This window comes from Pelobates fuscus, chromosome 3 (genome assembly GCF_036172605.1).
Source record: "Pelobates fuscus isolate aPelFus1 chromosome 3, aPelFus1.pri, whole genome shotgun sequence".
Classification (NCBI taxonomy): domain Eukaryota; kingdom Metazoa; phylum Chordata; class Amphibia; order Anura; family Pelobatidae; genus Pelobates; species Pelobates fuscus.
Window position 1 is genome coordinate 397826845 of NC_086319.1, and position 27841 is coordinate 397854685.

Genomic DNA, 27841 nt, shown 5'->3' on the forward strand with positions numbered 1-27841 from the left:
TCTTCTATTACAGTGAAAAAAAAATATTTATTTTAAATGTAAAGCTTAACCAATTGTTAAAACAGATATGAGTGGTTGCACTGACTGTGCAAATGGGCAAGGCATCCAACCTGACACAGAAGCTGGCAGGCAGGCAACTGCTCTTCTATTACAGTGAAAACAAATTATTTATTTTAAATCTAAAGCTTAACCAATTGTTAAAACAGATATGAGTGGTGGCACTGGGCTAGTGGGCACAGTATCCAATGTGAACCTCACACAGAAGCTGGCAGGCAGGCAACTGCTCTTCTATTACAGTGGAAACAAAATTTTGGTTGTAAAAGCACGCTATAGAGACACAAGATATGAGTGGCAACTGTCAAAGCACGCTGGCAGGGTTGTGCAGGGCACACGCTGAAGGAAGGCCTGACAGAGCCGCTTGAAGGACACTGACTGTCTGCTATTAGCTTACACTGGAAACCTTTTTTCTTTGTAAAAGCACGCTAAAGAGACACCAGATATGATTGGCAACTGTCAAAGCACGCTGGCACAGGTCTGCAGAGCACACGCTGAAGTAGGCCTGACACCCATATGCTTGCAGACAACTAACTGATCTTCTATTACAGTGAAAAAAAATGATTTCTTTAAAATCTAAAGCTTAAGCTATTGTTAAAACAGATATGAGTGGTGGCACTGACTGTGCAAATGGGCAAGGCATCCAACCTGACACAGAAGCTGGCAGGCAGGCAACTGCTCTTCTATTAAAGTGAAAAATAATTATTTATTTTAAATCTAAAGCTTAACCAATTGTTAAAACAGATATGAGTGGTGGCACTGGGCTAGTGGGCACAGTATCCAATGTGAACCTCACACAGAAGCTGGCAGGCAGGCAACTGCTCTTCTATTACAGTGGAAACAAAATTTTGATTGTAAAAGCACGCTATAGAGACACAAGATATGAGTGGCAACTGTCAAAGCACGCTGGCAGGGTTGTGCAGGGCACACGCTGAAGGAAGGCCTGACAGAGCCGCTTGAAGGACACTGACTGTCTGCTATTAGCTTACACTGGAAACCTTTTTTCTTTGTAAAAGCACGCTAAAGAGACACCAGATATGATTGGTAACTGTCAAAGCACGCTGGCACAGGTCTGCAGAGCACACGCTGAAGTAGGCCTGACACCCAGACGCTTGCAGACAACTAACTGATCTTCTATTACAGTGAAAAAAAATGATTTCTTTAAAATCTAAAGCTTAAGCTATTGTTAAAACAGATATGAGTGGTGGCACTGACTGTGTCAAATACTCTATTATACCTATATAAACACATATCAATATTTGTAAAATTATTTATTTTTAACTTTACTATAGATGTCTAATCACACAAACTATTAATTTTGTGTTTTACTAAATTAGCTGTAAAAATGGAAAGTGCAGCTTATTGCTTATTTGAGACAAAATCTTTTGACACATCATACATGGTTATTAATTAAAGTGTGTATTGTGCATTTCACATTTTAGGCCCAGAATGAATATTCTCTAAGTCAGTTATGTTTCCTTTGGTTGTTTTTGACTGAAATGTTAAATTCCTAACTATTCCCACCGGCGTCAATAACCGTGAGCAGGTAAAGTGTCTGTCCCATAAAAGGGAATAAGAAATTCCCAGACTATGTATGTAATCCCAAGACTGCCATACCACCCAGGGCATCAATCTCAGAACTAGAGAAGTGTATATTGAAATTCCCGGGGGCACAATCTATTCACATGCTGAGACGGAGTTTCTATTTATCCATGAACGGTCACCTCGCTGTGACTATAAAATGAGGTTTCACTTCGAAATCATTTGAGATGGAGAAAGAATGAGGTAAGTGTAACCTACAACCTTGAGCAATACATATGTGTAGATGTGTTTGTGCATTGAAATGCTTTGAACATAGAACAGATCTGTGTACATCTTTTAAAAAATAAATTTTCATTCATTTTATATATTTATATCATTTTTATTTATCAACCTATGTTACCACATTTCAAACATATTTTATCCTGATTTTTTTTGTGTGTCAAATTTAAACTCATCTTTTAGAGAATTGAGTATTGTGTTTTAGCAAAACAGATTTTGTACATTAAGCAATATGTTTCTGTTTAAAGTATTGTTACCAGAAGCAATTTCAAGGGCTTTTTTTCAGAGATCTCTCTGTCATAGCAATTATAGAGTTAGATTTTGTTGTAGAGGTGAGCATATTGAATAGTGATGTCCCCTTAGATGTCAAATGGAGAACTGCTATTCACTAACACAAGCTAAGGTTATCTCTTCTAAGATAGAATTAGAGCTTAATGGTCACTGTATTTTATCCTGGGCTTTAATTTAGATATAATGCCTTTAGTGGTGTTTGGAGAGTATTTAAGGGACATTGATTGTATTATTAAACATAACCACACACATTTTTCTACAGTGATCCATGGTAAATAGAAATACAATACAATAAGGGAGATGTGTCAGTGTATGCTGAAGTATGCTTTATTTTTGTTCTTTAATCTGTTCATATTTATTAAATTGTTGTAACAATGGTTTAAAACGGGTTGGATTTTCACTGCCATATTTCCTCAATTTTTCTCTGAAATATCCGTTATTGAAAATACCTCTAAATTTAGAGACCAAACTAACTAAGATGAAAGACCATATGGACCAAGCTAAGTAATTCAATGTATGTTTTGCAGATAGAACGCATTAATTTTATGATCTATACTCTATTTATATTTTGTTTTTCTCTCCAGAGCTTGCACATTAACCTAGAACATCTTGGGAATATATTGTGCTTCCATTACGTGGTCGAGAAAGCAGTTAAATGGTTTTGGCTGGCGTGTTGGAGACCATGTGGACATTTATTGTCTTCTGTGTTCTACAGATAGTAAATTCAATTGACCAGGGCTGCAGATTACCCAGCACTGAACTCGCAGGCATGTCAGCTCCTGGAGATATTATAATTGGTGGGGTGATGCCTATTCATGTGGACAAAATATACCCTAAATGTACCTACAAAGAGAAACCACCCATTGCTTTCTGCAGAAAGTGAGAATTATTTTTATTAAACAAATGTTTTTCTCTTGTATGATAATGTCCTGTTTAAAAAAATTGTAGACAGAAGAGAAAATCTTGTCTACACATTTCTGTTAGGAAACAAATATAATCTGATGTAACATACCATTGTACCTTATGTTTCTTTACAAGGTAGAAATGTGAGCTATAAAGGCATAATTGGTTTAGAATGCATTACAAAATAAATACATGCTTTTCAACGTAGGTCACCAGGAGGCCTCTGATAAAACCACTTCTTCAGGCTGAGATTTGCACATCCTTATTTTCCTTACAGTAAAAAAACTTTTCTTTGCCTTAGACAAAATCTTCTTTCTTCCAGTCTAAACGCATGGCCTCGTGTCCTATGTAAAGTCCGGTTTGTGAATAGATTTCCACACAATAGTTTGTATTGGCCCTGAATATATTTGTATAATGTTATCATATCCCCTCTTAGGTGACGTTTTCCTAAACTAAAGAGTTTTAAATTTGTTAACCTTTCTTCATAGCTGAAATGTTCCATTCCTCTTATTAATTTTGTAACTGCCTCTGCACTTTTTCTAGTGCCATAATATCCTTCTTTAGAACAGGTGCCCAAAATTGCACAGCATATTCAATATGTGGTCTTACCAGTGATTTATAAAGAGGCAAAATGATATTCTCGTCCCCAGAATGAATGCCCTTTTTCATGCATGACAATACCTTACTAGCCTTAGCCACTGCTGATTGACATTGCACATTGTTGCTTAGTTTGTTGTCTATAACAATTCCCAAGTCCTTTTCGTGTGTTGTTATCCCTAATTCGCTTCCATTAAGGGTATAAGTTGCTTGTGCATTCTTTACGCCGAAGTGCATAACTTTGCATTTTTTCAACATTGATATAGTATCTGTCTGTCTGTCCTTCTGGTGTTCTGTCTGTCTTCTATGGCTAATACGTAATGTACTATTTTACAGAAAAGAAAGGTAGATAAAGAAAATAGTTAACTCATAGAATTAGGCATTATTTGGAAATTAAATTGCTGAATATATAAAGTTAGTCCCGAAAAAAAACAATTTAAAGGAGACAAAATGCTAATCTTTTTTAGGTTTATGAACAAAAACATTCAAATATGATGTCAAGTTTTTGTTGCTCCTTTTATACTCGCATAGGTTCCGATTCGAGAACTATCAGCGCATCCAGGCGATGAGATTTGCTGTGATGGAAGTCAACCAGAATCCAGGTCTATTACGCAATATCACACTGGGGTATGAGATCCACGATTCCTGTACAGTTCTACAGAGGGCAATAGGAGGTACCCTGCAGTTGCTTACTGGCCTAGGTCAATCTCTGCCAAATTATAGATGCCGTCAAAATACTCCCCTGGCAGCTATTATTGGTCATTCCATCTCCACTTACTCCATGCTGATAGCTCGTATCCTAGGGTTATACCGATACCCACAGGTAAGACATATGTTTACTGTTCATACTGCTGAAATAGTTATTGCAACATTAACAATATTTTATTTTCGAGCTGAATTCAGATTACAGGTTGATTAAATCCCTCCTATATCTATGACAACTTTTAGTTATAATATATTGTACAATCATTATTATAATGACTGTTCAAATGCATAATGAATTTTTGTAAGTATTGTCAGTTAAAATTAAAATACGGTTACCTAATTGTGGTTGTTGAGCCTGGGCATGACTTTGTTGAGTTCTGTTGATGAATAGATAGATTTATTGAGCCATACAGCAAAACAGTCAATACTGGGGAGATACACATAGTTATACATACAATTTATAGTGTTCAATGGTCAATGTATAGTGTCCATTCCCAGGCATCAGTTGTTAATTAATAAAATGTGTTTAAATGTCTTAGTTTAGTATCTTGAAACCAGGAAGCTCCCACTGGAACAAGGCAAGGTGGACAGGTGGCCATTGTTTTGGACATAAAACGAGCATAACATAACCTGTAGAAAAAAATACACAATGAACAAGGTGTACGTCATAAACAAAGAAAACTTGCATATACTCCACACCTCTACCATATCACTAAGCCCTGTTCTCACTCATAGCCCATCAAGAAAGACACCACCCTGGAATGCAGAAAGCTTGGTTTTATCTTTATGTAGGCATACAATGGAAAAGGTTTGAAACAAGATGGAATCAAAGTTTTGCTCACATAATTCTACAAACATTACAATCCCTATTTATATTGGAGATCCAAGATAATGGTAATGTAGGGTCACATAGGAGAAACTTACACCAGCTGGACAATTTGTATATATGAAAAAAAAAATACAGTTACAGGAACGCTCCAAGCACCCTCACCATTACCGCTAGATACAGTGGTCATGGTGTTAGCATTGCCACTCAGTGTAATCTGTCAAAACCTTTTAATGTAGTCTGGCACTTACCTGGTGCATCCAGTGTTCTCAGAGCTGTAGAAGCGTCAAATTGTTACCGGCATTCTAGTCACAACTATGGGATGTAATGACAATAGTCCTGGACATACTCCTTTACCCCATTAGTGACCTCAAACATATCAGGTACGTCTGACAAAAATGGTCCTTAAGGGAATTAGAGCACTGGAAGCGATCATGATTGCTTCTAGCCGCTCTAACGGTATTGCAGTGATACCTCGATGTCCCGGAATTGTGCAATACTCCCCTCACTGCTGGGCCCCCGAGTGATCACTCCCCCCTGAATGAGCGGTCACATGGCCGCAATAGGTGTCCATTGTGCTGCCAGCAGGGGGACCTCCTGAACTGACAGGCAGTCCCCTGCAGGTAAAAAAACTTAAGAAAAACTAAAAAATAAGTAAATAAAAAGTTAAAAAAGTTAAATAAAGTAAAAAAAATAAAAAGTAAAAAAAAATAAAATAAAATTAATAAATCGAAAAAAATAAATACAAAAAAAAAATAAAAAAAAATATATATATATATATATATATATATATATATACCTACACACACATATATTATATCTATGTATAATATGCAGTGGCATCTCCAGCATTCATATTTAGGGGGCGCACATGGGGGGCCAGTGACAAAAGTGGGGGGGGCAATTATAAAACATGTGTGTGTATATATATATATATATATATATATATATATATATATATATATATTGTGTAAGGGGCAAATAGCCGTATATGGAGTAAGGATCCAGCATAAGCGTAGGATAGTATAAAGGGAGCAAGTCGGTTGTGGTGTGCCGAGACCGACGATACGGTAGGCCTGTAAATAAAGAGGGCCCACCAAGGAGTAAGAAAGTAAAGTAAATGGAAAGAAAAGAGAAAGTGTTGAAATGAGGAGTGGGTGGGAGGGTCATTCTGATGCTGACCTCAAGCGATATGAGTCAGGTAAGGGGTGTCCCTTATATAGGGGAGTGAATTAATTTAAGCCCCTCCCACAAATACAGGCCAAACGGCCTTAATACTTGTGTAAGGGGCAAATAGCCGTATATGGAGTAAGGATCCAGCATAAGCGTAGGATAGTATAAAGGGAGCAAGTCGGTTGTGGTGTGCCGAGACCGACGATACGGTAGGCCTGTAAATAAAGAGGGCAAAAATGAATAATCAAAGATTTAATACAGTCAACAAATATATACAAATTAACCAGACATTTCCTTAAATGCATTACAGTATTTAATTCCTGGAAGAATTTTTGAAGGTAGGAATCTAGGACCGAAAGTGAACACCATTTGTTGTGGGTAGGATAGTATGTTATCTCTACTGTTGGTCCGTGTTGACTCGTTTCGGAATGTGGTAGAGCCAATAGGTAATGAAATATGTGTTTACGTACGTGGGATCGTTGAAGACAATGATCTGTCTGAGTGGTGGTGATGGTAGTGAATTCTCTGGCCTGAGAACGGCATAAAAGGCAATGTGCATGGCTGGTAATGGCCGACTTTGTAGTATAATTGAATGGTTGTAGATCTAATAGGTCCGATAAGGATGAAAAGTTGGATGGCTATTGGTAATCTCTGAGAGGAACGTGGGAGAATGGATTCCTGAAAACCTCTGAGTATATTCTTGTCTGGTATGATAGCATGAAGTTATGGTAGTTTTGGCCATAGGTTATCCTGTGTTGTTGAATGCCTGTAAACTATATAATTAATGGTGTGTGAGATAGTTTAAGGTGGCAAAAAGAAGCAAAACCTAGGAGAAATGTTATGACACAGGTTGAGCTATGTCGTGTTCCAATGAGATTCTTTAAGCCAGGTGAAAAGCTGTGTTATGTGTTCTATAAGTATGGGACGAAAGTGCTAGGTGGGATAGTGCATGCTATGCTGCATGAGTATGTCTAATCCATGATTTTGTCTCTGGAACGAAAGCGTGGCCGTGACTGTATGGGCGGCTGTAGGAAGCGTATGATGAACATGCCTGGAATATAAATGAGACAATTATCGGCAGGGATGTATACCCCCGTCTGGTACATGAAAGTGAAATGTGATAAGTGGCCAACCAAGTGAGTTCCCCAGAAATATCATGACCTTATGGATGAGTAGTGGCGATTGTTGATGATATGACATGTGCCTAGTTGTCTGAGTAATAACGGATTGATGACCCTGACCATGATTTACCCCATGCCACAGCAGCTGCTACAATGGGGTAGATCTCCCAAAGGGGCTGAGGTGGTGGAAACATTTCCAAACCTGGATGCCATGGCCAACAGCTCCAAAGCAATCGTTCCCGGTAGATCGCTGCCAAACCCGTGGTAGACGCCGCGTCTGACCATCTGGTTGGAGAAGTGTCAGACAATCCTGGAAGGAACATGCTTTTACCATGCCAAGTGGTTAAGAAATTCCCCCCCATGTGCAGGTCTGCTGTTGCTGAGGTGTCTAGGGACATCCTCTGATCATCATGTTGGAAGTGTGGAAAAAAGGGGAAAGTACTCTGGATGTGAAAGCGTGGTCTTGTGGTATGATTGGCGTGGCAAAATTAAGGAACCTGGTAGGGATTGTAGTTCCTTGCAGTTGTAAGTACTAAGCAGGAGGTAGTGATTGATGTGGATGAGAATGTTCCCTATTTGTCTTGTGGTAACTTGCGTGTATGGATGCTGACTCAAGTTGTATGCCCAGTAATGTGATGATAGTGTCTGGGCCTTCTGTTTCTTATGGGGTACTGGGATGCCCAAGTGGTCAACCAGACTAAGCTGCCGTGAGGCTTCTAGTGAAAAATATGTTATCTTTGATCAACAAGAAGTCTTCTAGATAGTGTATGACTGTAAGACCTCTGGATATGTTATCATAACCAGCACAGAGTATCTGCGAATATCGATAGGCTAATCTGTAGCTGGAAAGTTGAGCGGGGAAAGGATTGCCCAATTTATGCCATGTAAGTGCCAGTGTGTAGGGTAGATGGTAGCCGTTTACTGCGTTGATGATATTGGTCTTACTTAACCAAGCTTCAACCCATGCTTGAGTGATAGCTGTAAAGGTAGATCAATGGTGTTGTATAGTAAGAAAACTCCTTGGAGGGTATGAGGGAGTTGAGACTTGGGGTAGCGGAGGTGTGTGGTGCCAATAAGTCTATGGTTAGTCTTTGTTTAAGGGAAGATTCCTTGTGACAATACCAATGTGTTTGTGTTTGGTGCCCTGCTGTAAATGGTGGAGATTGGAAGACCCCTCTGCAAATCTTGGCTATGAGTGTGTTTATAGCCAATGGTTTTGTTGTGCTGACTGTAAGTGAGGGCATGCTATATTCCTTGAAGGTGTGTTTATGATACCTGTATGGGAGACCTTTGAAGCTCCAGAGCTTTAGTAAATCTACTACAAGTCTGGAAGTGTGATGAGTCAGTAGTGTTGAAAATGCATTGGTGTGTACGTTATTTGTAAGTTGTATTGGGACACATGGTTTGTCATGTGCCCTGAACCATTTGAACATATATGCAACAGTCTATATGCAATGCAACTACTCATATCAATGGTCTCTGGTAGTTCAGAGGTGCTGGTACCTGGAGCCTGAGAGCGCTCGTCCATTTGTTTGGGACAAAATCCCTTCTGTATGGGTACCTGCAAAAATAAACATCTCTGCATATTCCAATTGCCAACCCAACCAAGGGATGGTCAGTTCCCGATTTACCTGGATCTGACCACCACAGATACATCATCATACATATATATGCCTTGCTTCCCCAATGTGCTGACATCATACGTGCAGGGTTAACGTCTTGTGTGTCATAAGAATTGATTGTACCAGGTAACCGAGTTTTGGTTGGTGCTGGTTGTACAGTAGCGTGAGGCCCAGCCTTGTGAGGGCTGTGGTGACCAACTCGAGATTGCCAGTCTGTCATAAATTTTTTGGCTCATGAGTTTATGAGTGAGGCTAGTATAGCCTGGGTGTCACCTGAGTTGATGTAGCTGGGCCTTCCCCTGCCTCCGTGTTGTCCGTTGATGTATGGAGGAGTTTGAATAACTCTGCTTTCCTTGCTGTAGCAGGGTAGGGTATTTGTCACCTCCTTAGGTCGGTGGTAATGTGTGGGATCGTCCAGGATCTGATTGCTGCTGGACTAGCAACATCTCCTCTGCTTGAAGGTGTATCAATTCTAGCCGGGGTGCTAGGAAGAGGTGATTCTTCACCATCTTTTTGAGAAATACTTAAATAACAATAAAGACTGCAATTATTATTTGTACCCAGGGTTCTTGTACTGGCTTGCTAGCTAAGCCGTAAGGCGAAACGATTAGGCTTGGTGTTTTTTGGTGACTGGTGAGGCCCTGCTAGTTGCCAAGTGGCTTGAGAGGCTCTATCTATGCTTGGCGCGAGGGGATTTTGAGTGGCCACCGAACGTTGTGGCAGGATGTTGGCCTCTCGGTGACAGTAACCAGAAAATAGGAAGGGGAGTGACAGGTGAGGCCCTCTCTATGATACAATGCGAGGCGGCTAGCTCACGAGTGGCCCGAGGGGTGTATGCCTCCGAGTGTGAGGCGGGGTGTTGGCCTCGCGGGACCACTAACCAAAGCATAATGCAGAGAAAAAAAGGGGGTAATACCTATTGGGCCCTAGAACCCTAATTGCCAGTATACTATTACTATTCCAGGGAAGGTAAGAGATGAATAACTACGTGAGCAGGTGTATGTACTTGGTAGTATGGTATTGAACCTGACAATCCCTATAGGTTTTTAGTAGTAACTGTAAGCTGAATGGATAAAACTGTATGGCATAAGGAAATATGGCATAGACCAAGCTTATCTTAATACGTACAGTATATGTGAAAAGTAAAGTGCCGTGATGTGTAAATATTAAACATCGTAGCCATACTGGTTAAATATGTATCAATCTTAACCCATTAAGTGCCGTATGTACAAGTGAAAATGTGGTCTGTCTCCACCTTGTATGTTGTATGTCCCCTTGCTAGGGGAAAGTCTGTTGTGTGAGCAGCGTGCTGTGAAAAATGTATGTGAACTATATTACCAGTTACGTATATACAGATGCGTCTGCTATTGTGTAATAATATATGTATTTATACCAGATGTTGATATAGTGCTTGCTATGTGAATTGTTGGATGTCTTATTGAATGGTAGGGGTCAGTGAACATGGTGTTGCAAAATGCAAGTGCACTGGAGATCTGCCGAGTGCCCTATAGGTGGCAGTGTAGTTGGATACTGATTGGTATGTGAAATTTTGTTTGTCTGTTGACCTATAGGTGTCAGTGTTTTGGTGTTTGTAAAACCCCATGAAAATTGTCAATGTACTTGACAGACCTGTAGGTGGCAGTGTTGATAGAACCACTGTTGGTCTTGATGTGAAATGTAAATTATTGTGAATTAAACCTGAAGTTGAGCCCGTGCTGGAGTTTAATTTATGGTTTATGGTTATGTTTAAAACAATCTTATGTGTAATTTATATTGGCTGGTAAATTGTATATGACATGTGAAGACTGTTTTGCTGTTGACCAGTAGGGGTCAGAAATGCTGATTGTATGTTAAAATACCCTTTAACCCCTTAAGGACCAAACTTCTTGAATAAAAGGGGATCATTACATGTCACACATATCATGTGTCCTGAAGGGGTTAATCCTACCGTTTGACAGATAGGAGTCAGTATAAAAGCGAAAATGCTGTAGTTAGTTTGTTTGCTTATGAAGTGAAATAAAGTATGAGAAGCCTATAGTATACCGATTGACCGGTAGGGGTCAGCATGTAGGCGAAAATGCTGTGGTTAGTTGGTTTGTACATGAAGTGCAATAATGTCTGAGAAGCCTGTAGTACACTGAATGACCGGTAGGGGTCAGTGTGTAGGTGAAAAGGCAGTGGTTTATTGTTTTGTACATGAAAAGCAAAAACGTCTAAGAAGCCTGTAGTACACCGAATGACTGATAGGGGTCAGTGTGTAGGTGAAAAATGCAGTGTTTTGTTGGTTTGTACATGAAATGCAATAATGTCTGAGAAGCCTGTAGTACACCAAAAGACCAGTAGGGGTCAGTGTGTAGGCGAAAAAAGAGTTGTTCGTTGATTTGTACATGAAATGCGATAATATCTAAGAAGCCTGTAGTACACCAAAAACCGGTAGGGGTCAGTGTGTAGGTGAAAATGCAGTGGTTTATTGGTTTGTATATGAAAATGCAAAAAATGTCTAAGACGCCTGTAGTACATCGAATGACCGATAGGGGTCAGTGTGTAGGTGAAAAATGCGGTGGTTGGTTGTTTTTTACATGAAATGCAATAATGTCTGAGAAGCCTGTAGTACACTGAATGACCGGTAGGGGTCAGTGTGCAGACGAAAATGCAGTGGTTTGATGGTTTGTACATGAAATGCAATAATGTCTGAGAAGCCTGTAGTACACCGAATTGCCGGTAGGGGTCAGTGTGTAGGCGAAAATGCAGTGGTTCGTTGGTTTGTACATGAAATGCGATAATGTCTAAGAAGCCTGTAGTACACTGAATGACCGGTAGGGGTCAGTGTGTAGGCGAAAATGCGGTGGTTCGTTGGTTTGTACATGAAATGTGATTATGTCTAAGAAGCCTGTAGTACACCCAAAGACTGGTAGGGGGTTTAAACAAATGATATGCATGAACATGCAATAGTTTTAGAACAGACTTAGACAAAATGCAGCCGTAAAGTGAGGACCTGACCCGTGAATGGTGCCGTGGGACTGATGCCTGGCGTAACGGGTAGGTCGACTTACGGTTTGTGAGTCACTTGGGCACCATCAACGGCGATGGATTGAAGAAAGAAGGTGGTAGGCCGGAAAAGCCTGTGGCTGGATTCCTGACACAGCTCTGCTTAGAAAACCTCATGGAGTAATCAGGTAAAATGGCGTCTGGATGACCCAGAAGTGGAAATCATTCTGATGCTGACCTCAAGCGATATGAGTCAGGTAAGGGGTGTCCCTTATATAGGGGAGTGAATTAATTTAAGCCCCTCCCACAAATACAGGCCAAACGGCCTTAATACATATAGAAAATCCAACAAGGTAGCAGCACTCACGGAGTAATTTAAAAATCCAATCTTTATTTAGAACATGTTAAAATGAGGTCGACGTTTCAGTCCCACAAACAGGACTTTCCTCAGGACCAAACACATTTAATACATACAAAAAGTCAATTTATATACAAGAATACATGACATAAACGAGCTTACCCTCAGGTGAAGTGCATTTCCTGATCGGCGTCCTGTGCCGCCCTGTGCGCATGTGCAAAACAGGCTCCGCCCATATGACGTAATAACGTCATCACGCCCGTTTCCATGACGACCGGACGCTAACGCGGTCACCATGGGAACGGAACTACAACTGCCGAGATCAATAAAAAGAATCACCTTAGCCGTGAGGGGACAACTATTGAAAAATGATTGTAGATAAAGTGCATTAATTATGTGATTTGCTGATAAACATTCAGGTGAATAGGGCAACCACTGTTGCTGATTGTAAGTGTTGTCTATATAAAGTGCTAATAGCGAATATACATTAAAGTGCAAGTGCTTATATTGTTAATACAGTGAAACTAACAAATATTGCATACTGTGCAAAATGTGGCATGTGTAAAGTGCTCAAAACATATGTATAAAGTGCTATAAAGGTATTTTATAAGTGTATTTTATAAGGGGCTAATCAACATCACATAATGTATATATCATCATTGCTTAAAAAACATTAAAAAGATTTAAAAACTTATTCTTTTTAACAGTAATGACTTGGTGCATATATAACTCTCTACCACTTAATACACACAGCATAAACTCAGGATATCTATCATAGACCATGCTGTATGGTTGTATATATCTCTTAGGACTACATAGGGGAAGATTAACAGGCTACAACAAAGTTTATTCTTCAGAATTTTGCCTTTTTTATCCAATCTGTGTGCCATTGTTCTTCCTATTATGTTATATATTTTGCACTCTACTGTACAACTCTACCCAAATAAATTTCTTGTTAGGGTAAAACAACTACATTAATCATAATAAAAACATTTCAAGCTGGAGATAAGGTTAATAAGAATGAAAGGTACGATATAGTTTCATTTAGTCTACAATCATTTTTCAATAGTTGTCCCATCACGGCTAAGGTGATTCTTTTTATTGATCTCGGCAGTTGTAGTTCCGTTCCCATGGTGACCGCGTTAGCGTCCGGTCGTCATGGAAACGGGCGTGATGACGTTATTACGTCATATGGGCGGAGCCTGTTTTGCACATGCGCACAGGGCGGCACAGGACGCCGATCAGGAAATGCACTTCACCTGAGGGTAAGCTCGTTTATGTCATGTATTCTTGTATATAAATTGACTTTTTGTATGTATTAAATGTGTTTGGTCCTGAGGAAAGTCCTGTTTGTGGGACTGAAACGTCGACCTCATTTTAACATGTTCTAAATAAAGATTGGATTTTAAAATTACTCCGTGAGTGCTGCTACCTTGTTGGATTTTCTGGATATTCAAGCCCTGGCAAAGCACCCGGTTCTTAAGGCATATTACAGCGTGAGTGCAAGAACTTTCTCCTTTTTTCTCTCTATATATATATATATATATATATAAAGATCTTGAGCCCCTAAACTAAACTGCAACCACAGGACTTGCCCCTGCAACCAGATTTAAATTTCAAATATAAAAACAAACCATATAAAACTAAAAATACTATTCTAAATTTTATCCCCTCATACCTCTTAAATTGATGACAAGGTTGGCCCGATAAGCAGTTGTCAGGGCTTTTTTGTTTTGTCTGTGCTGTGGTTTCAAAGCCAGGGCCCATTTTAATTATACATTTAAATTGCACGTTAAATCATCATTATGCAAGGCCGCCAATAGCACTGCACTATTATTATTTCCGAATAGGGAAATTGCATTTTAAACACAATTGAAGAATACACTGTTCATATACTGGACACAAATCAAAAAGGACATGGGGCTTTATATTTTCTCCTCATTCATAACCTGCCTGCTGTTTGGGGACAGAGAAGGCACTGCCACAGAGAAACTTCTATGTTTGCACTGCAGGGTTAATCAAATAAGATCCCCATAGGAAAGCATTCGGCTACACTTGAGATCTGACGTCGGCGGGGGAGGAGAGGTCACCAGCGCTGAGGGAGCCCGGTTCTGGATTAAGGTAAGTGGCTGAAGGGGTGTTAACCCCTTCAGCGCAGAGGGAGGGGCACCCCCAGGGAGGCGGGCACTCCAAGAGCCCATAGTGCCAGGAAAACGGGTTTGTATTCCTGGCACTATAGGATCGCTTTAAATGTGTGCCTTGACCATCCTATTACCTGTGTAAAGTTGGTGAATCCATTACCAACACAAACTAAAACTAAAATTACTTGTTTCATTGTTATACACACAATAGGTAATCCTGGGTACATACATATCATTTACTCTAAAGTTTCAGTTAAAGTTCACGATACTTACAGTAGTAATGCCAGTGTCTGGTGTCCGCTTCGCTCGCTCAGTCCCTTTGCAAACTGCAATCTCAGGTAGGTAAGGTGTAGCCGCACTGTCCGCTCCACTCACTCCCTCTGCAAACTGCACTTTCAGGTAGGTAAAGTGTAGCCGCACTGTCCACTCCACTTGTTCCCTCTGCAAACTGAAATTTTAGGCTGGTAAGGTTTAGCCACACTGTCCGCTCCATTCACTCCCTCTGCAAGCTGCACACCTTACGTGTGGCTGCACTGTAAACTGTCCACAGTCTCCGGTAAGTAAGGCTCCACTCTGCCTGCTTGCTCTGCTTCCCTCTACTTACTCTGCTCCCACTTACTTGCTCTGCTCCCCCTTACTTGCTCTGCTCTCTGCTCCGCCTTTCTTTAGGTTACTTGATCTGCACCCGCCTTCTTGCTCTGCTCCCCCTTACTTGCTCTGCTCTCTGCTCCAACTTACTTGCTCAGCCTCACCTTACTTGCTCACCCCACCCTTACTTGCTCAGCCCTCCCTTACTTGCTCACCACCCCCTTACTTGCTCAGCCCCCCCTTATAAACTCAGTTGCTCACTCCCCATATTTGCTCACCCCCCTTATTTGCTCAACCCCCTTACTTGCTCACCCCTACCTTACTTGCTTACCCCACCTTACTTTCTCAGCCCCCCCTTATATGCTTAGCCCACCTTACTTTCTCAGCCCCCTTTATATTCTTAGCCTCCACTTACTTGCTTACCCCACCTTACTTTCTCAGCCCCCCTTTATATGCTTAGCCCCCCTCTACTTGTTCACCCCACCTTACTTTCTCAGTCCCCCCTTCCTTATATGCTTAGCCCCCCTTATATGCTTAACCCACCTTACTTTCTCAGCCCCCCTTTATATGCTTAGCCCCCCTCTACTTGTTCACCCCACCTTACTTTCTCAGTCCCCCCTTCCTTATATGCTTAGCCCCCCTTATATGCTTAACCCACCTTACTTTCTCAGCCTCCCCTTACATGCTCACCCCACCTTACTTTCTCAGTCCACCCCTTATATGCTTAGCCCACCTTTACTTGCTCACCCCACCTTACTTTCTCAGTCCCCCCTTATATGCTTAGCCCCCCTTTACTTTCTCACCCCACTTTACCTTCTCAGCCCCCCTTACTTGCTCACCCCACCTCACTTTCTTAGCCCCCTTTTACTTGCTCACCCCACCTTACTTTCTTAGCCCCCCTTATATGCTTACCCCACCTTACTTTCTCAGCCCCCCCTTATATGCTTACCCCACCTTACTTTCTCAGCCCCCCTTTATATGCTTAGCCCCCCTCTACTTGTTCACCCCACCTTACTTTCTCAGTCCCCCCTTCCTTATATGCTTAGCCCCCCTTATATGCTTAGCCCACCTTACTTTCTCAGCCTCCCCTTATATGCTTAGCACCACTTTACTTGCTTACCCCACCTTACTTTCTCAGCCCCCCCTTACTTGCTCACCCCACCTCACTTTCTTAGCCCCCTTTTACTTGCTCACCCCACCTTACTTTCTTAGCCCCCCTTATATGCTTACCCCACCTTACTTTCTCAACCCCCCCTTATATGCTTAGCCCCCCTTATATGCTTAGCCCACCTTACTTTCTCAGCCTCCCCTTATATGCTTAGCACCACTTTACTTGCTTACCCCACCTTACTTTCTCAGCCCCCCCTTACTTGCTCACCCCACCTCACTTTCTTAGCCCCCTTTTACTTGCTCACCCCACATTACTTTCTCAGCCCGTTTTACTTTCTTAGCCCCCCTTTACTTGCTCACCCCACCTTACTTTCTCAGCCCCCCTTACTTGCTCACCCCAACCTTACTTTCTCAACCCCTCTTATATGCTTAGCCCCCCCTTTACTTGCTTACCCCACCTTAGTTTCTCAGCCCCCCCTTACTTGCTCTGCTCTTTTCTCCTCTTGCTCTTCTCCCTCAGTGCTCACTCTGCTTCCCTTTGCTTGCTCTGTGTCTTCTCCCTCAGTGCTCACTCTGATTCCCTTTGCTCGCTCTGTGTCTTCTCCCTCAGTGCTCACTCTGCTTCCCTTTGCTTGCTCTGTGTCTTCTCCCTCAGTGCTCACTCTGCTTCCCTTTGCTCGCTCTATGTCTTCTCCCTCAGTGCTCACTCTGCTTCCCTTTGCTCGCTCTGTGTCTTCTCCCTCAGTGCTCACTCTGCTTCCCTTTGCTTGCTCTATGTCTTCTCCCTCAGTGCTCACTCTGCTTCCCTTTGCTCGCTCTGTGTCTTCTCCCTCAGTGCTCACTCTGCTTCCCTTTGCTTGCTCTATGTCTTCTCCCTCAGTGCTCACTCTGCTTCCCTTTGCTCGCTCTGTGTCTTCTCCCTCAGTGCTCACTCTGCTTCCCTTTGCTCGCTCTGTGTCTTCTCCCTCAGTGCTCACTCTGCTTCCCTTTGCTCGCTCTATGTCTTCTCCCTCAGTGCTCACTCTGCTTCCCTTTGCTTGCTCTGTGTCTTCTCCCTCAGTGCTCACTCTGCTTCACTTTGCTTGCTCTATGTCTTCTCCCTCAGTGCTCACTCTGCTTCCCTTTGCTCGCTCTGTGTCTTCTCCCTCAGTGCTCACTCTGCTTCCCTTTGCTTGCTCTGTGTCTTCTCCCTCAGTGCTCACTCTGCTTCCCTTTGCTCGCTCTGTGTCTTCTCCCTCAGTGCTCACTCTGCTTCCCTTTGCTTGCTCTGTGTCTTCTCCCTCAGTGCTCACTCTGCTTCCCTTTGCTTGCTCTATGTCTTCTCCCTCAGTGCTCACTCTGCTCCCCTTTGCTCGCTCTGTGTCTTCCCTCTCAGTGCTCACTCTGCTTCCCTTTGCTTGCTCTGTGTCTTCTCCCTCAGTGCTCACTCTGCTCCCCTTTGCTCGCTCTGTGTCTTCCCTCTCAGTGCTCACTCTGCTTCCCTTTGCTTGATCTGTGTCTTCTCCCTCAGTGCTCACTCTGCTTCCCTTTGCTCGCTCTATGTCTTCTCCCTCAGTGCTCACTCTGCTTCCCTTTGCTTGCTCTATGTCTTCTCCCTCAGTGCTCACTCTGCTTCCCTTTGCTCGCTCTATGTCTTCTCCCTCAGTGCTCACTCTGCTTCCCTTTGCTCGCTCTGTGTCTTCTCCCTCAGTGCTCACTCTGCTTCCCTTTGCTTGCTCTATGTCTTCTCCCTCAGTGCTCACTCTGCTTCCCTTTGCTCGCTCTGTGTCTTCTCCCTCAGTGCTCACTCTGCTTCCCTTTGCTTGCTCTATGTCTTCTCCCTCAGTGCTCACTCTGCTTCCCTTTGCTCGCTCTGTGTCTTCTCCCTCAGTGCTCACTCTGCTTCCCTTTGCTCGCTCTGTGTCTTCTCCCTCAGTGCTCACTCTGCTTCCCTTTGCTCGCTCTGTGTCTTCTCCCTCAGTGCTCACTCTGCTTCCCTTTGCTCGCTCTGTGTCTTCTCCCTCAGTGCTCACTCTGCTTCCCTTTGCTCGCTCTGTGTCTTCTCCCTCAGTGCTCACTCTGCTTCCCTTTGCTCGCTCTGTGTCTTCTCCCTCAGTGCTCACTCTGCTTCCCTTTGCTTGCTCTATGTCTTCTCCCTCAGTGCTCACTCTGCTTCCCTTTGCTCGCTCTGTGTCTTCTCCCTCAGTGCTCACTCTGCTTCCCTTTGCTTGCTCTATGTCTTCTCCCTCAGTGCTCACTCTGCTTCCCTTTGCTCGCTCTGTGTCTTCTCCCTCAGTGCTCACTCTGCTTCCCTTTGCTCGCTCTGTGTCTTCTCCCTCAGTGCTCACTCTGCTTCCCTTTGCTCGCTCTGTGTCTTCTCCCTCAGTGCTCACTCTGCTTCCCTTTGCTCGCTCTGTGTCTTCTCCCTCAGTGCTCACTCTGCTTCCCTTTGCTCGCTCTGTGTCTTCTCCCTCAGTGCTCACTCTGCTTCCCTTTGCTCGCTCTGTGTCTTCTCCCTCAGTGCTCACTCTGCTTCCCTTTGCTTGCTCTGTGTCTTCTCCCTCAGTGCTCACTCTGCTTCCCTTTGCTCGCTCTGTGTCTTCTCCCTCAGTGCTCACTCTGCTTCCCTTTGCTCGCTCTGTGTCTTCTCCCTCAGTGCTCACTCTGCTTCCCTTTGCTCGCTCTGTGTCTTCTCCCTCAGTGCTCACTCTGCTTCCCTTTGCTTGCTCTGTGTCTTCTCCCTCAGTGCTCACTCTGCTTCCCTTTGCTTGCTCTGTGTCTTCTCCATCAGTGCTCACTCTGCTTCCCTTTGCTTGCTCTGTGTCTTCTCCCTCAGTGCTCACTCTGCTTCCCTTTGCTCGCTCTGTGTCTTCTCCCTCAGTGCTCACTCTGCTTCCCTTTGCTCGCTCTGTGTCTTCTCCCTCAGTGCTCACTCTGCTTCCCTTTGCTCGCTCTGTGTCTTCTCCCTCAGTGCTCACTCTGCTTCCCTTTGCTTGCTCTGTGTCTTCTCCCTCAGTGCTCACTCTGCTTCCCTTTGCTCGCTCTGTGTCTTCTCCCTCAGTGCTCTCTGCTTCCCTTTGCTCGCTCTGTGTCTTCTCCCTCAGTGCTCACTCTGCTTCCCTTTGCTTGCTCTATGTCTTCTCCCTCAGTGCTCACTCTGCTTCCCTTTGCTTGCTCTATGTCTTCTCCCTCAGTGCTCACTCTGCTTCCCTTTGCTCGCTCTGTGTCTTCTCCCTCAGTGCTCACTCTGCTTCCCTTTGCTTGCTCTGTGTCTTCTCCCTCAGTGCTCACTCTGCTTCCCTTTGCTCGCTCTGTGTCTTCTCCCTCAGTGCTCACTCTGCTTCCCTTTGCTTGCTCTGTGTCTTCTCCCTCAGTGCTCACTCTGCTTCCCTTTCCTTGCTCTATGTCTTCTCCCTCAGTGCTCACTCTGCTTCCCTTTGCTCGCTCTGTGTCTTCTCCCTCAGTGCTCACTCTGCTTCCCTTTGCTCGCTCTGTGTCTTCTCCCTCAGTGCTCACTCTGCTTCCCTTTGCTCGCTCTATGTCTTCTCCCTCAGTGCTCACTCTGCTTCCCTTTGCTTGCTCTGTGTCTTCTCCCTCAGTGCTCACTCTGCTTCCCTTTCCTTGCTCTGTGTCTTCTCCCTCAGTGCTCACTCTGCTTCCCTTTGCTTGCTCTGTGTCTTCTCCCTCAGTGCTCACTCTGCTTCCCTTTGCTCGCTCTGTGTCTTCTCCCTCAGTGCTCACTCTGCTTCCCTTTGCTCGCTCTGTGTCTTCTCCCTCAGTGCCCACTCTGCTTCCCTTTCCTTGCTCTGTGTCTTCTCCCTCAGTGCTCACTCTGATTCCCTTTGCTTGCTCTATGTCTTCTCCCTCAGTGCTCACTCTGCTTCCCTTTGCTCGCTCTGTGTCTTCTCCCTCAGTGCTCACTCTGCTTCCCTTTGCTTGCTCTATGTCTTCTCCCTCAGTGCTCACTCTGCTTCCCTTTGCTCGCTCTGTGTCTTCTCCCTCAGTGCTCACTCTGCTTCCCTTTGCTCGCTCTGTGTCTTCTCCCTCAGTGCTCACTCTGCTTCCCTTTGCTTGCTCTGTGTCTTCTCCCTCAGTGCTCACTCTGCTTCCCTTTGCTTGCTCTGTGTCTTCTCCCTCAGTGCTCACTCTGCTTCCCTTTGCTCGCTCTGTGTCTTCTCCCTCAGTGCTCACTCTGCTTCCCTTTGCTCGCTCTGTGTCTCTCCCTCAGTGCTCACTCTGCTTCCCTTTGCTCGCTCTATGTCTTCTCCCTCAGTGCTCACTCTGCTTCCCTTTGCTCGCTCTGTGTCTTCTCCCTCAGTGCTCACTCTGCTTCCCTTTGCTCGCTCTGTGTCTTCTCCCTCAGTGCTCACTCTGCTTCCCTTTGCTCGCTCTGTGTCTTCTCCCTCAGTGCTCACTCTGCTTCCCTTTGCTCGCTCTGTGTCTCTCCCTCAGTGCTCACTCTGCTTCCCTTTGCTCGCTCTATGTCTTCTCCCTCAGTGCTCACTCTGCTTCCCTTTGCTCGCTCTGTGTCTTCTCCCTCAGTGCTAACTCTGCTTCCCTTTCCTTGCTCTGTGTCTTCTCCCTCAGTGCTCACTCTGCTTCCCTTTGCTTGCTCTGTGTCTTCTCCCTCAGTGCTCACTCTGCTTCCCTTTGCTTTCTCTGTGTCTTCTCCCTCAGTGCTAACTCTGCTTCCCTTTCCTTGCTCTGTGTCTTCTCCCTCAGTGCTCACTCTGCTTCCCTTTGCTTGCTCTGTGTCTTCTCCCTCAGTGCTCACTCTGCTTCCCTTTGCTCGCTCTGTGTCTTCTCCCTCAGTGCTCACTCTGCTTCCCTTTGCTTGCTCTGTGTCTTCTCCCTCAGTGCTCACTCTGCTTCCCTTTGCTTGCTCTGTGTCTTCTCCCTCAGTGCTCACTCTGCTTCCCTTTGCTCGCTCTGTGTCTTCTCCCTCAGTGCTCACTCTGCTTCCCTTTGCTTGCTCTGTGTCTTCTACCTCAGTGCTCACTCTGCTTCCCTTTGCTTGCTCTGTGTCTTCTCCCTCAGTGCTCACTCTGCTTCCCTTTGCTCGCTCTGTGTCTTCTCCCTCAGTGCTCACTCTGCTTCCCTTTGCTCGCTCTGTGTCTTCTCCCTCAGTGCTCACTCTGCTTCCCTTTGCTTGCTCTATGTCTTCTCCCTCAGTGCTCACTCTGCTTCCCTTTGCTTGCTCTGTGTCTTCTCCCTCAGTGCTCACTCTGCTTCCCTTTGCTCGCTCTGTGTCTTCTCCCTCAGTGCTCACTCTGCTTCCCTTTGCTTGCTCTATGTCTTCTCCCTCAGTGCTCACTCTGCTTCCCTTTGCTTGCTCTGTGTCTTCTCCCTCAGTGCTCACTCTGCTTCCCTTTGCTCGCTCTGTGTCTTCTCCCTCAGTGCTCACTCTGCTTCCCTTTGCTCGCTCTGTGTCTTCTCCCTCAGTGCTCACTCTGCTTCCCTTTGCTTGCTCTATGTCTTCTCCCTCAGTGCTCACTCTGCTTCCCTTTGCTTGCTCTATGTCTTCTCCCTCAGTGCTCACTCTGCTTCCCTTTGCTCGCTCTGTGTCTTCTCCCTCAGTGCTCACTCTGCTTCCCTTTGCTCGCTCTGTGTCTTCTCCCTCAGTGCTCACTCTGCTTCCCTTTGCTTGCTCTATGTCTTCTCCCTCAGTGCTCACTCTGCTTCCCTTTGCTTGCTCTATGTCTTCTCCCTCAGTGCTCACTCTGCTTCCCTTTGCTTGCTCTGTGTCTTCTCCCTCAGTGCTCACTCTGCTTCCCTTTGCTTGCTCTGTGTCTTCTCCATCAGTGCTCACTCTGCTTCCCTTTGCTTGCTCTGTGTCTTCTCCCTCAGTGCTCACTCTGCTTCCCTTTGCTCGCTCTGTGTCTTCTCCCTCAGTGCTCACTCTGCTTCCCTTTCCTTGCTCTGTGTCTTCTCCCTCAGTGCTCACTCTGCTTCCCTTTGCTCGCTCTGTGTCTTCTCCCTCAGTGCTCACTCTGCTTCCCTTTGCTTGCTCTGTGTCTTCTCCCTCAGTGCTCACTCTGCTTCCCTTTGCTTGCTCTGTGTCTTCTCCCTCAGTGCTCACTCTGCTTCCCTTTGCTCGCTCTGTGTCTTCTCCCTCAGTGCTCACTCTGCTTCCCTTTGCTTGCTCTGTGTCTTCTCCCTCAGTGCTCACTCTGCTTCCCTTTGCTTGCTCTATGTCTTCTCCCTCAGTGCTCACTCTGCTTCCCTTTGCTCGCTCTGTGTCTTATCCCTCAGTGCTCACTCTGCTTCCCTTTGCTCGCTCTGTGTCTTCTCCCTCAGTGCTCACTCTGCTTCCCTTTGCTCGCTCTGTGTCTTCTCCCTCAGTGCTCACTCTGCTTCCCTTTGCTTGCTCTATGTCTTCTCCCTCAGTGCTCACTCTGCTTCCCTTTGCTCGCTCTGTGTCTTCTCCCTCAGTGCTCACTCTGCTTCCCTTTGCTTGCTCTGTGTCTTCTCCCTCAGTGCTCACTCTGCTTCCCTTTGCTCGCTCTATGTCTTCTCCCTCAGTGCTCACTCTGCTTCCCTTTGCTCGCTCTGTGTCTTCTCCATCAGTGCTCACTCTGCTTCCCTTTGCTCGCTCTGTGTCTTCTCCCTCAGTGCTCACTCTGCTTCCCTTTGCTTGCTCTGTGTCTTCTCCCTCAGTGCTCACTCTGCTTCCCTTTGCTCGCTCTGTGTCTTCTCCCTCAGTGCTCACTCTGCTTCCCTTTGCTCGCTCTGTGTCTTCTCCCTCAGTGCTCACTCTGCTTCCCTTTGCTCGCTCTGTGTCTTCTCCATCAGTGCTCACTCTGCTTCCCTTTGCTCGCTCTGTGTCTTCTCCCTCAGTGCTCACTCTGCTTCCCTTTGCTTGCTCTGTGTCTTCTCCCTCAGTGCTAACTCTGCTTTACTTTCCTTGCTCTGTGTCTTCTCCCTCAGTGCTCACTCTGCTTCCCTTTGCTCGCTCTGTGTCTTCTCCATCAGTGCTCACTCTGCTTCCCTTTGCTCGCTCTGTGTCTTCTCCCTCAGTGCTCACTCTGCTTCCCTTTGCTCGCTCTGTGTCTTCTCCATCAGTGCTCACTCTGCTTCCCTTTGCTTGCTCTGTGTCTTCTCCCTCAGTGCTCACTCTGCTTCCCTTTGCTCGCTCTGTGTCTTCTCCATCAGTGCTCACTCTGCTTCCCTTTGCTTGCTCTGTGTCTTCTCCCTCAGTGCTCACTATGCTTCCCTTTGCTCGCTCTGTGTCTTCTCCCTCAGTGCTCACTCTGCTTCCCTTTGCTCGCTCTGTGTCTTCTCCCTCAGTGCTCACTCTGCTTCCCTTTGCTCGCTCTATGTCTTCTCCCTCAGTGCTCACTCTGCTCCCCTTTGCTCGCTCTATGTCTTCTCCCTCAGTGCTCACTCTGCTTCCCTTTGCTTGCTCTGTGTCTTCTCCCTCAGTGCTAACTCTGCTTCCCTTTCCTTGCTCTGTGTCTTCTCCCTCAGTGCTCACTCTGATTCCCTTTGCTCGCTCTGTGTCTTCTCCCTCAGTGCTCACTCTGCTTCCCTTTGCTCGCTCTGTGTCTTCTCCCTCAGTGCTCACTCTGCTTCCCTTTGCTCGCTCTGTGTCTTCTCCCTCAGTGCTCACTCTGCTTCCCTTTCCTTGCTCTATGTCTTCTCCCTCAGTGCTCACTCTGCTTCCCTTTGCTTGCTCTGTGTCTTCTCCCTCAGTGCTCACTCTGCTTCCCTTTGCTCGCTCTATGTCTTCTCCCTCAGTGCTCACTCTGCTTTCCTTTGCTTGCTCTGTGTCTTCTCCCTCAGTGCTCACTCTGCTTCCCTTTGCTTGCTCTGTGTCTTCTCCCTCAGTGCTCACTCTGCTTCCCTTTCCTTGCTCTGTGTCTTCTCCCTCAGTGCTCACTCTGCTTCCCTTTGCTCGCTCTGTGTCTTCTCCCTCAGAGCTCACTCTGCTTCCCTTTGCTCGCTCTGTGTCTTCTCCCTCAGTGCTCACTCTGCTTCCCTTTGCTTGCTCTGTGTCTTCTCCCTCAGTGCTCACTCTGCTTCCCTTTGCTTGTGTAGCGGAGAGCCGATCTTGCACAGCTATTCTCCACTAGAGATTCCAGTGAGGCTCAGGAACAAGGTGATGTTAAGTCCACAGGCAAGGTTTCCAGCAGGTAAAGTAATACAGCAGTATCCCCATCGCAATCCCAATAACTGGACGACACACAGTTTCAGGAGTAGTCTGACAAGCTTTATTCCACAGTTCCTTATAAAGCCCTCTCCCATGCAAGGGAGGAGGTTCTAACACTTAAGACATTATCCAATCTCTAAGTAGTAACCTCCCACAGATCTCCTCCCCTCCTCTAGCATCATAATCCCCTTATTGTGTACACAGTTTTCCCCGAGTTTTGGATGTACCCTAAATACTTGGGGTACATCCACAAATCCAACATCCCCAGATAGCTCTATTCTGGGGGACCAACATACTTAAAAATTAGCCCATTCGGATGAATGGTTCGAGAGATATGGGGTTCCAAAGATTTGACCGACCGCATGGGTAAAGTATCCGAAAACAGTTCCATGCATTTTGGCCCTGCGGTCGGTCACAAACAAGGGAATGAAAACAGGCGAATTGCCTGTGTTATAGAGCCTGGAGAGGGTTTGAATGAATTCCCTTGTTTATGGGGCTCTTTCTACCGAACGGCGGGTCATTCGGTAGTTTCCATACGAATTTCTGGAAGTATGGAGGTCTCAGCGGTGTTTGCCTAGTCAAGTGTCCGATTTTAGTTCCAGACACTCGACGGCAAAACACCGCTGTTCGGTAGTTTAAGATGGCCGCCGCCACGTGTTTGTTTCCCGAATGGCGGCCACCCAGAGGACAAAGACCACACTGCACTGATTGCCAATTACCTGTTTGCAACATTGTTGCAAACGGTAATTGGAGGCACACTCATTCCTGGGTGGTCTGGTTGTTCGGTAGTTTCATTCCCTTGTTTTATTTGAATGATTCTACCGAACAACTAGAGGAATACAATTCTTTACATACATTTAACTGTCATTATACCCGGATACCATGCTTTCTATACATGTACATACACATTAAACCAGCCATATGACCAAATACACTTATTCTCATACATGTCGTGGGACAGCCCGGTACCAATCCGCTACACTGCTCCCCCTTGCCCACAAGCCGGCATACACAGTCTGATCCAACACGGATCGGCTTGGGGATGTCCGGGGGCTCACGGATCATTTCTCTAAGTCAGTTTGTCTTGACAACCCGTCAGCATTTCCATTCTGCTTACCCGGCCGGTACTGGATATTAAAGTCAAAAGGCTGTAGTGCCAAACTCCAGCGCAGCAGCCTGGCGTTGTCTCCAGCCACCCGGTTCAGCCAGACTAACGGGTTGTGATCCGTGAGCAAGGAAAAGGGCTGTCCATATAAATAGGGTTGTAGCTTCTTTAGGGCCCACACCACAGCCAGGCATTCCTTTTCGATGGCGGCGTAGCTTACTTCTCGAGGTAACAGTTTGCGACTGATGTAAGCCACTGGATGTTCCCCGCCATCGGCCCCGACTTGACTCAGTACTGCCCCCAATCCAAACATAGAAGCGTCTGTGTGAACAAGAAAACGTTTAGTTGGATTGGGAGCTGCCAAGACAGGGGCATTTATCAGTGCATTTTTCAATTGTTGGAATGCCTGCTCACACTCCGGGGTCCAGTTTACTTGGCGGGGAAGGTTCTTACGGGTCAGGTCAGTGAGGGGTTTGGCCAGGGCGCTATAATTGGGAACAAACTTCCGGTAATACCCTGCTGTCCCTAGAAACGCTAAAACCTGGGTCTTAGTCCTAGGGGTGGGCCACTGGGCTACAGCCTCTACTTTGGCGGGTTCGGGTTTTTGTTTACCGCACCCTACTCTATGTCCCAGGTATTGTACCTCAGCCATGCCGATACTACACTTGGCCGGCTTCAAGGTCAGACCTGCTTCCCTTATCCTATCTAGTACAGCTCCGATGTGAGCTAAGTGTTCCTGCCACGTATTGCTAAAAATAGCAATATCGTCCAGGTAGGCACATGTATAGTCCTGGAATCCATCTAGGAGTCGATCCACCATCCTTTGGAAGGTGGCTGGGGCGTTTTTCATCCCAAATGGCATGACCTTAAACTGGTACAAGCCAAATGGGGTGACAAAGGCCGACTTCGGGATGGCGTCTGGGGCCAGGGGGATTTGCCAATACCCTTTACACAAGTCAATAGTGGTGAGGTATTGGCCCCTGGCCATTCTGTCCAGTAACTCGTCTATCCGGGGCATCGGATAGGCGTCAGATACAGTCTTCTCGTTCAATCTCCTATAGTCCACGCAGAAGCGGGTCGTACCGTCTCGCTTTGGTACGAGGACTACAGGAGATGCCCAAGGACTGTCTGAGGGTTCAATCACCCCCAGTTGGAGCATTTCGTCGATCTCCTTACGCATGTTTGCCCGTACCGCTTCTGGAATGCGGTATGGCGTCTGGCGCATGGGTAGTTGCCCTGGGGTCTCGACCCGGTGAGTTGCCAGAGGCGTGTATCCAGGTACATTAGAGAACGTGTCGCGTTTCTCTTCCAATAGTTGCTGTACCTCGATCCGCTCCTGTGGGCTCAGCCGATCTCCCAGCGTAACCTCCCCTAAATCTCCGGACAGCTGCCCATCCCCCAGCAAATCGGGGAGGGGTAAGCTGTCAAACTCTTCCGTGTTAGGGGCACAGATAGCGGTTACCTCCTCAGTACGCTCGTGGTAGGGCTTCAGCATGTTCACATGGAGCATGCGTCGCCCCCCAGTCCCTGTGCAGGGGCCGATAATATAGGTGGTATCGCATCTTTGCTCCACCACCTTATATGGGCCCTGCCAGGCGGCCTGTAACTTATCATGTCGGACAGGTTTTAAAATTAGTACCTTCTGCCCGACCTGAAAGCTACGGTCCCTGGCTCCCCGATCATACCATGTACGCTGGCGGGTCTGGGCCTCCTGAAGGTTTTCCCGTACCGTCTTGGTCAACGCTTCTAGGCGGTCCCGAAAGGCCAACACATATGGTAGGATGGGAGTGCCATCTGTGCTCCGGTCTCCCTCCCAATGCTCTCTAATAAGATCCAATGGGCCTCGGACCCTCCTTCCAAACAATAATTCAAACGGGGAGAACCCTGTGGATTCCTGCGGCACCTCCCGGTATGCAAATAGGAGGTGCGGCAGGAATCGTTCCCAGTCCTTGTGGGTCTCTGCGAAGGTTCGGAGCATCTGCTTCAAGGTACCATTGAATCGTTCGCAGAGCCCGTTCGTCTGGGGGTGGTAAGGGGCGCTGATAATAGGCTTAATGCCACAGATCCTCCAGAGGTGTTGGGTGAATTCTGCGGTAAACTGGGTACCCTGATCCGAGATAATCTCCCTGGGTAATCCCATCCGGGAGAATATCCGCATGAGGGCATCCGCGACCGTCTCAGCGTGGATGTTGGTCAGAGCCACTGCCTCTGGATACCTGGTGGCATAATCTACGACCGTTAAAATATACCGTTTTCCTGACGGGCTAACTTTATTGAGGGGGCCTATCAGATCCACCGCTATTCGGCTAA

At 45.8% G+C, this 27841-nt stretch overlaps 2 protein-coding genes across 2 annotated transcripts in view; both read left to right on the top strand.

The window, feature by feature from the left end:
- Window positions 1-3049, top strand: part of LOC134601895 (extracellular calcium-sensing receptor-like) — a 47586-nt gene extending 44537 nt beyond the window's left edge. The window contains exons 8-9 of the mRNA XM_063446399.1: window positions 2124-2207; window positions 2882-3049. Coding sequence (XP_063302469.1) covers window positions 2124-2207; window positions 2882-3049 — 252 coding nt within the window. The remainder of the gene's footprint in view (window positions 1-2123; window positions 2208-2881) is intronic.
- Window positions 3050-4231: 1182 nt separating this feature from the next.
- Window positions 4232-27841, top strand: part of LOC134601896 (extracellular calcium-sensing receptor-like) — a 75277-nt gene continuing 51667 nt past the window's right edge. Inside the window, exon 1 of the mRNA XM_063446400.1 lies at window positions 4232-4489. Coding sequence (XP_063302470.1) covers window positions 4232-4489 — 258 coding nt within the window. The remainder of the gene's footprint in view (window positions 4490-27841) is intronic.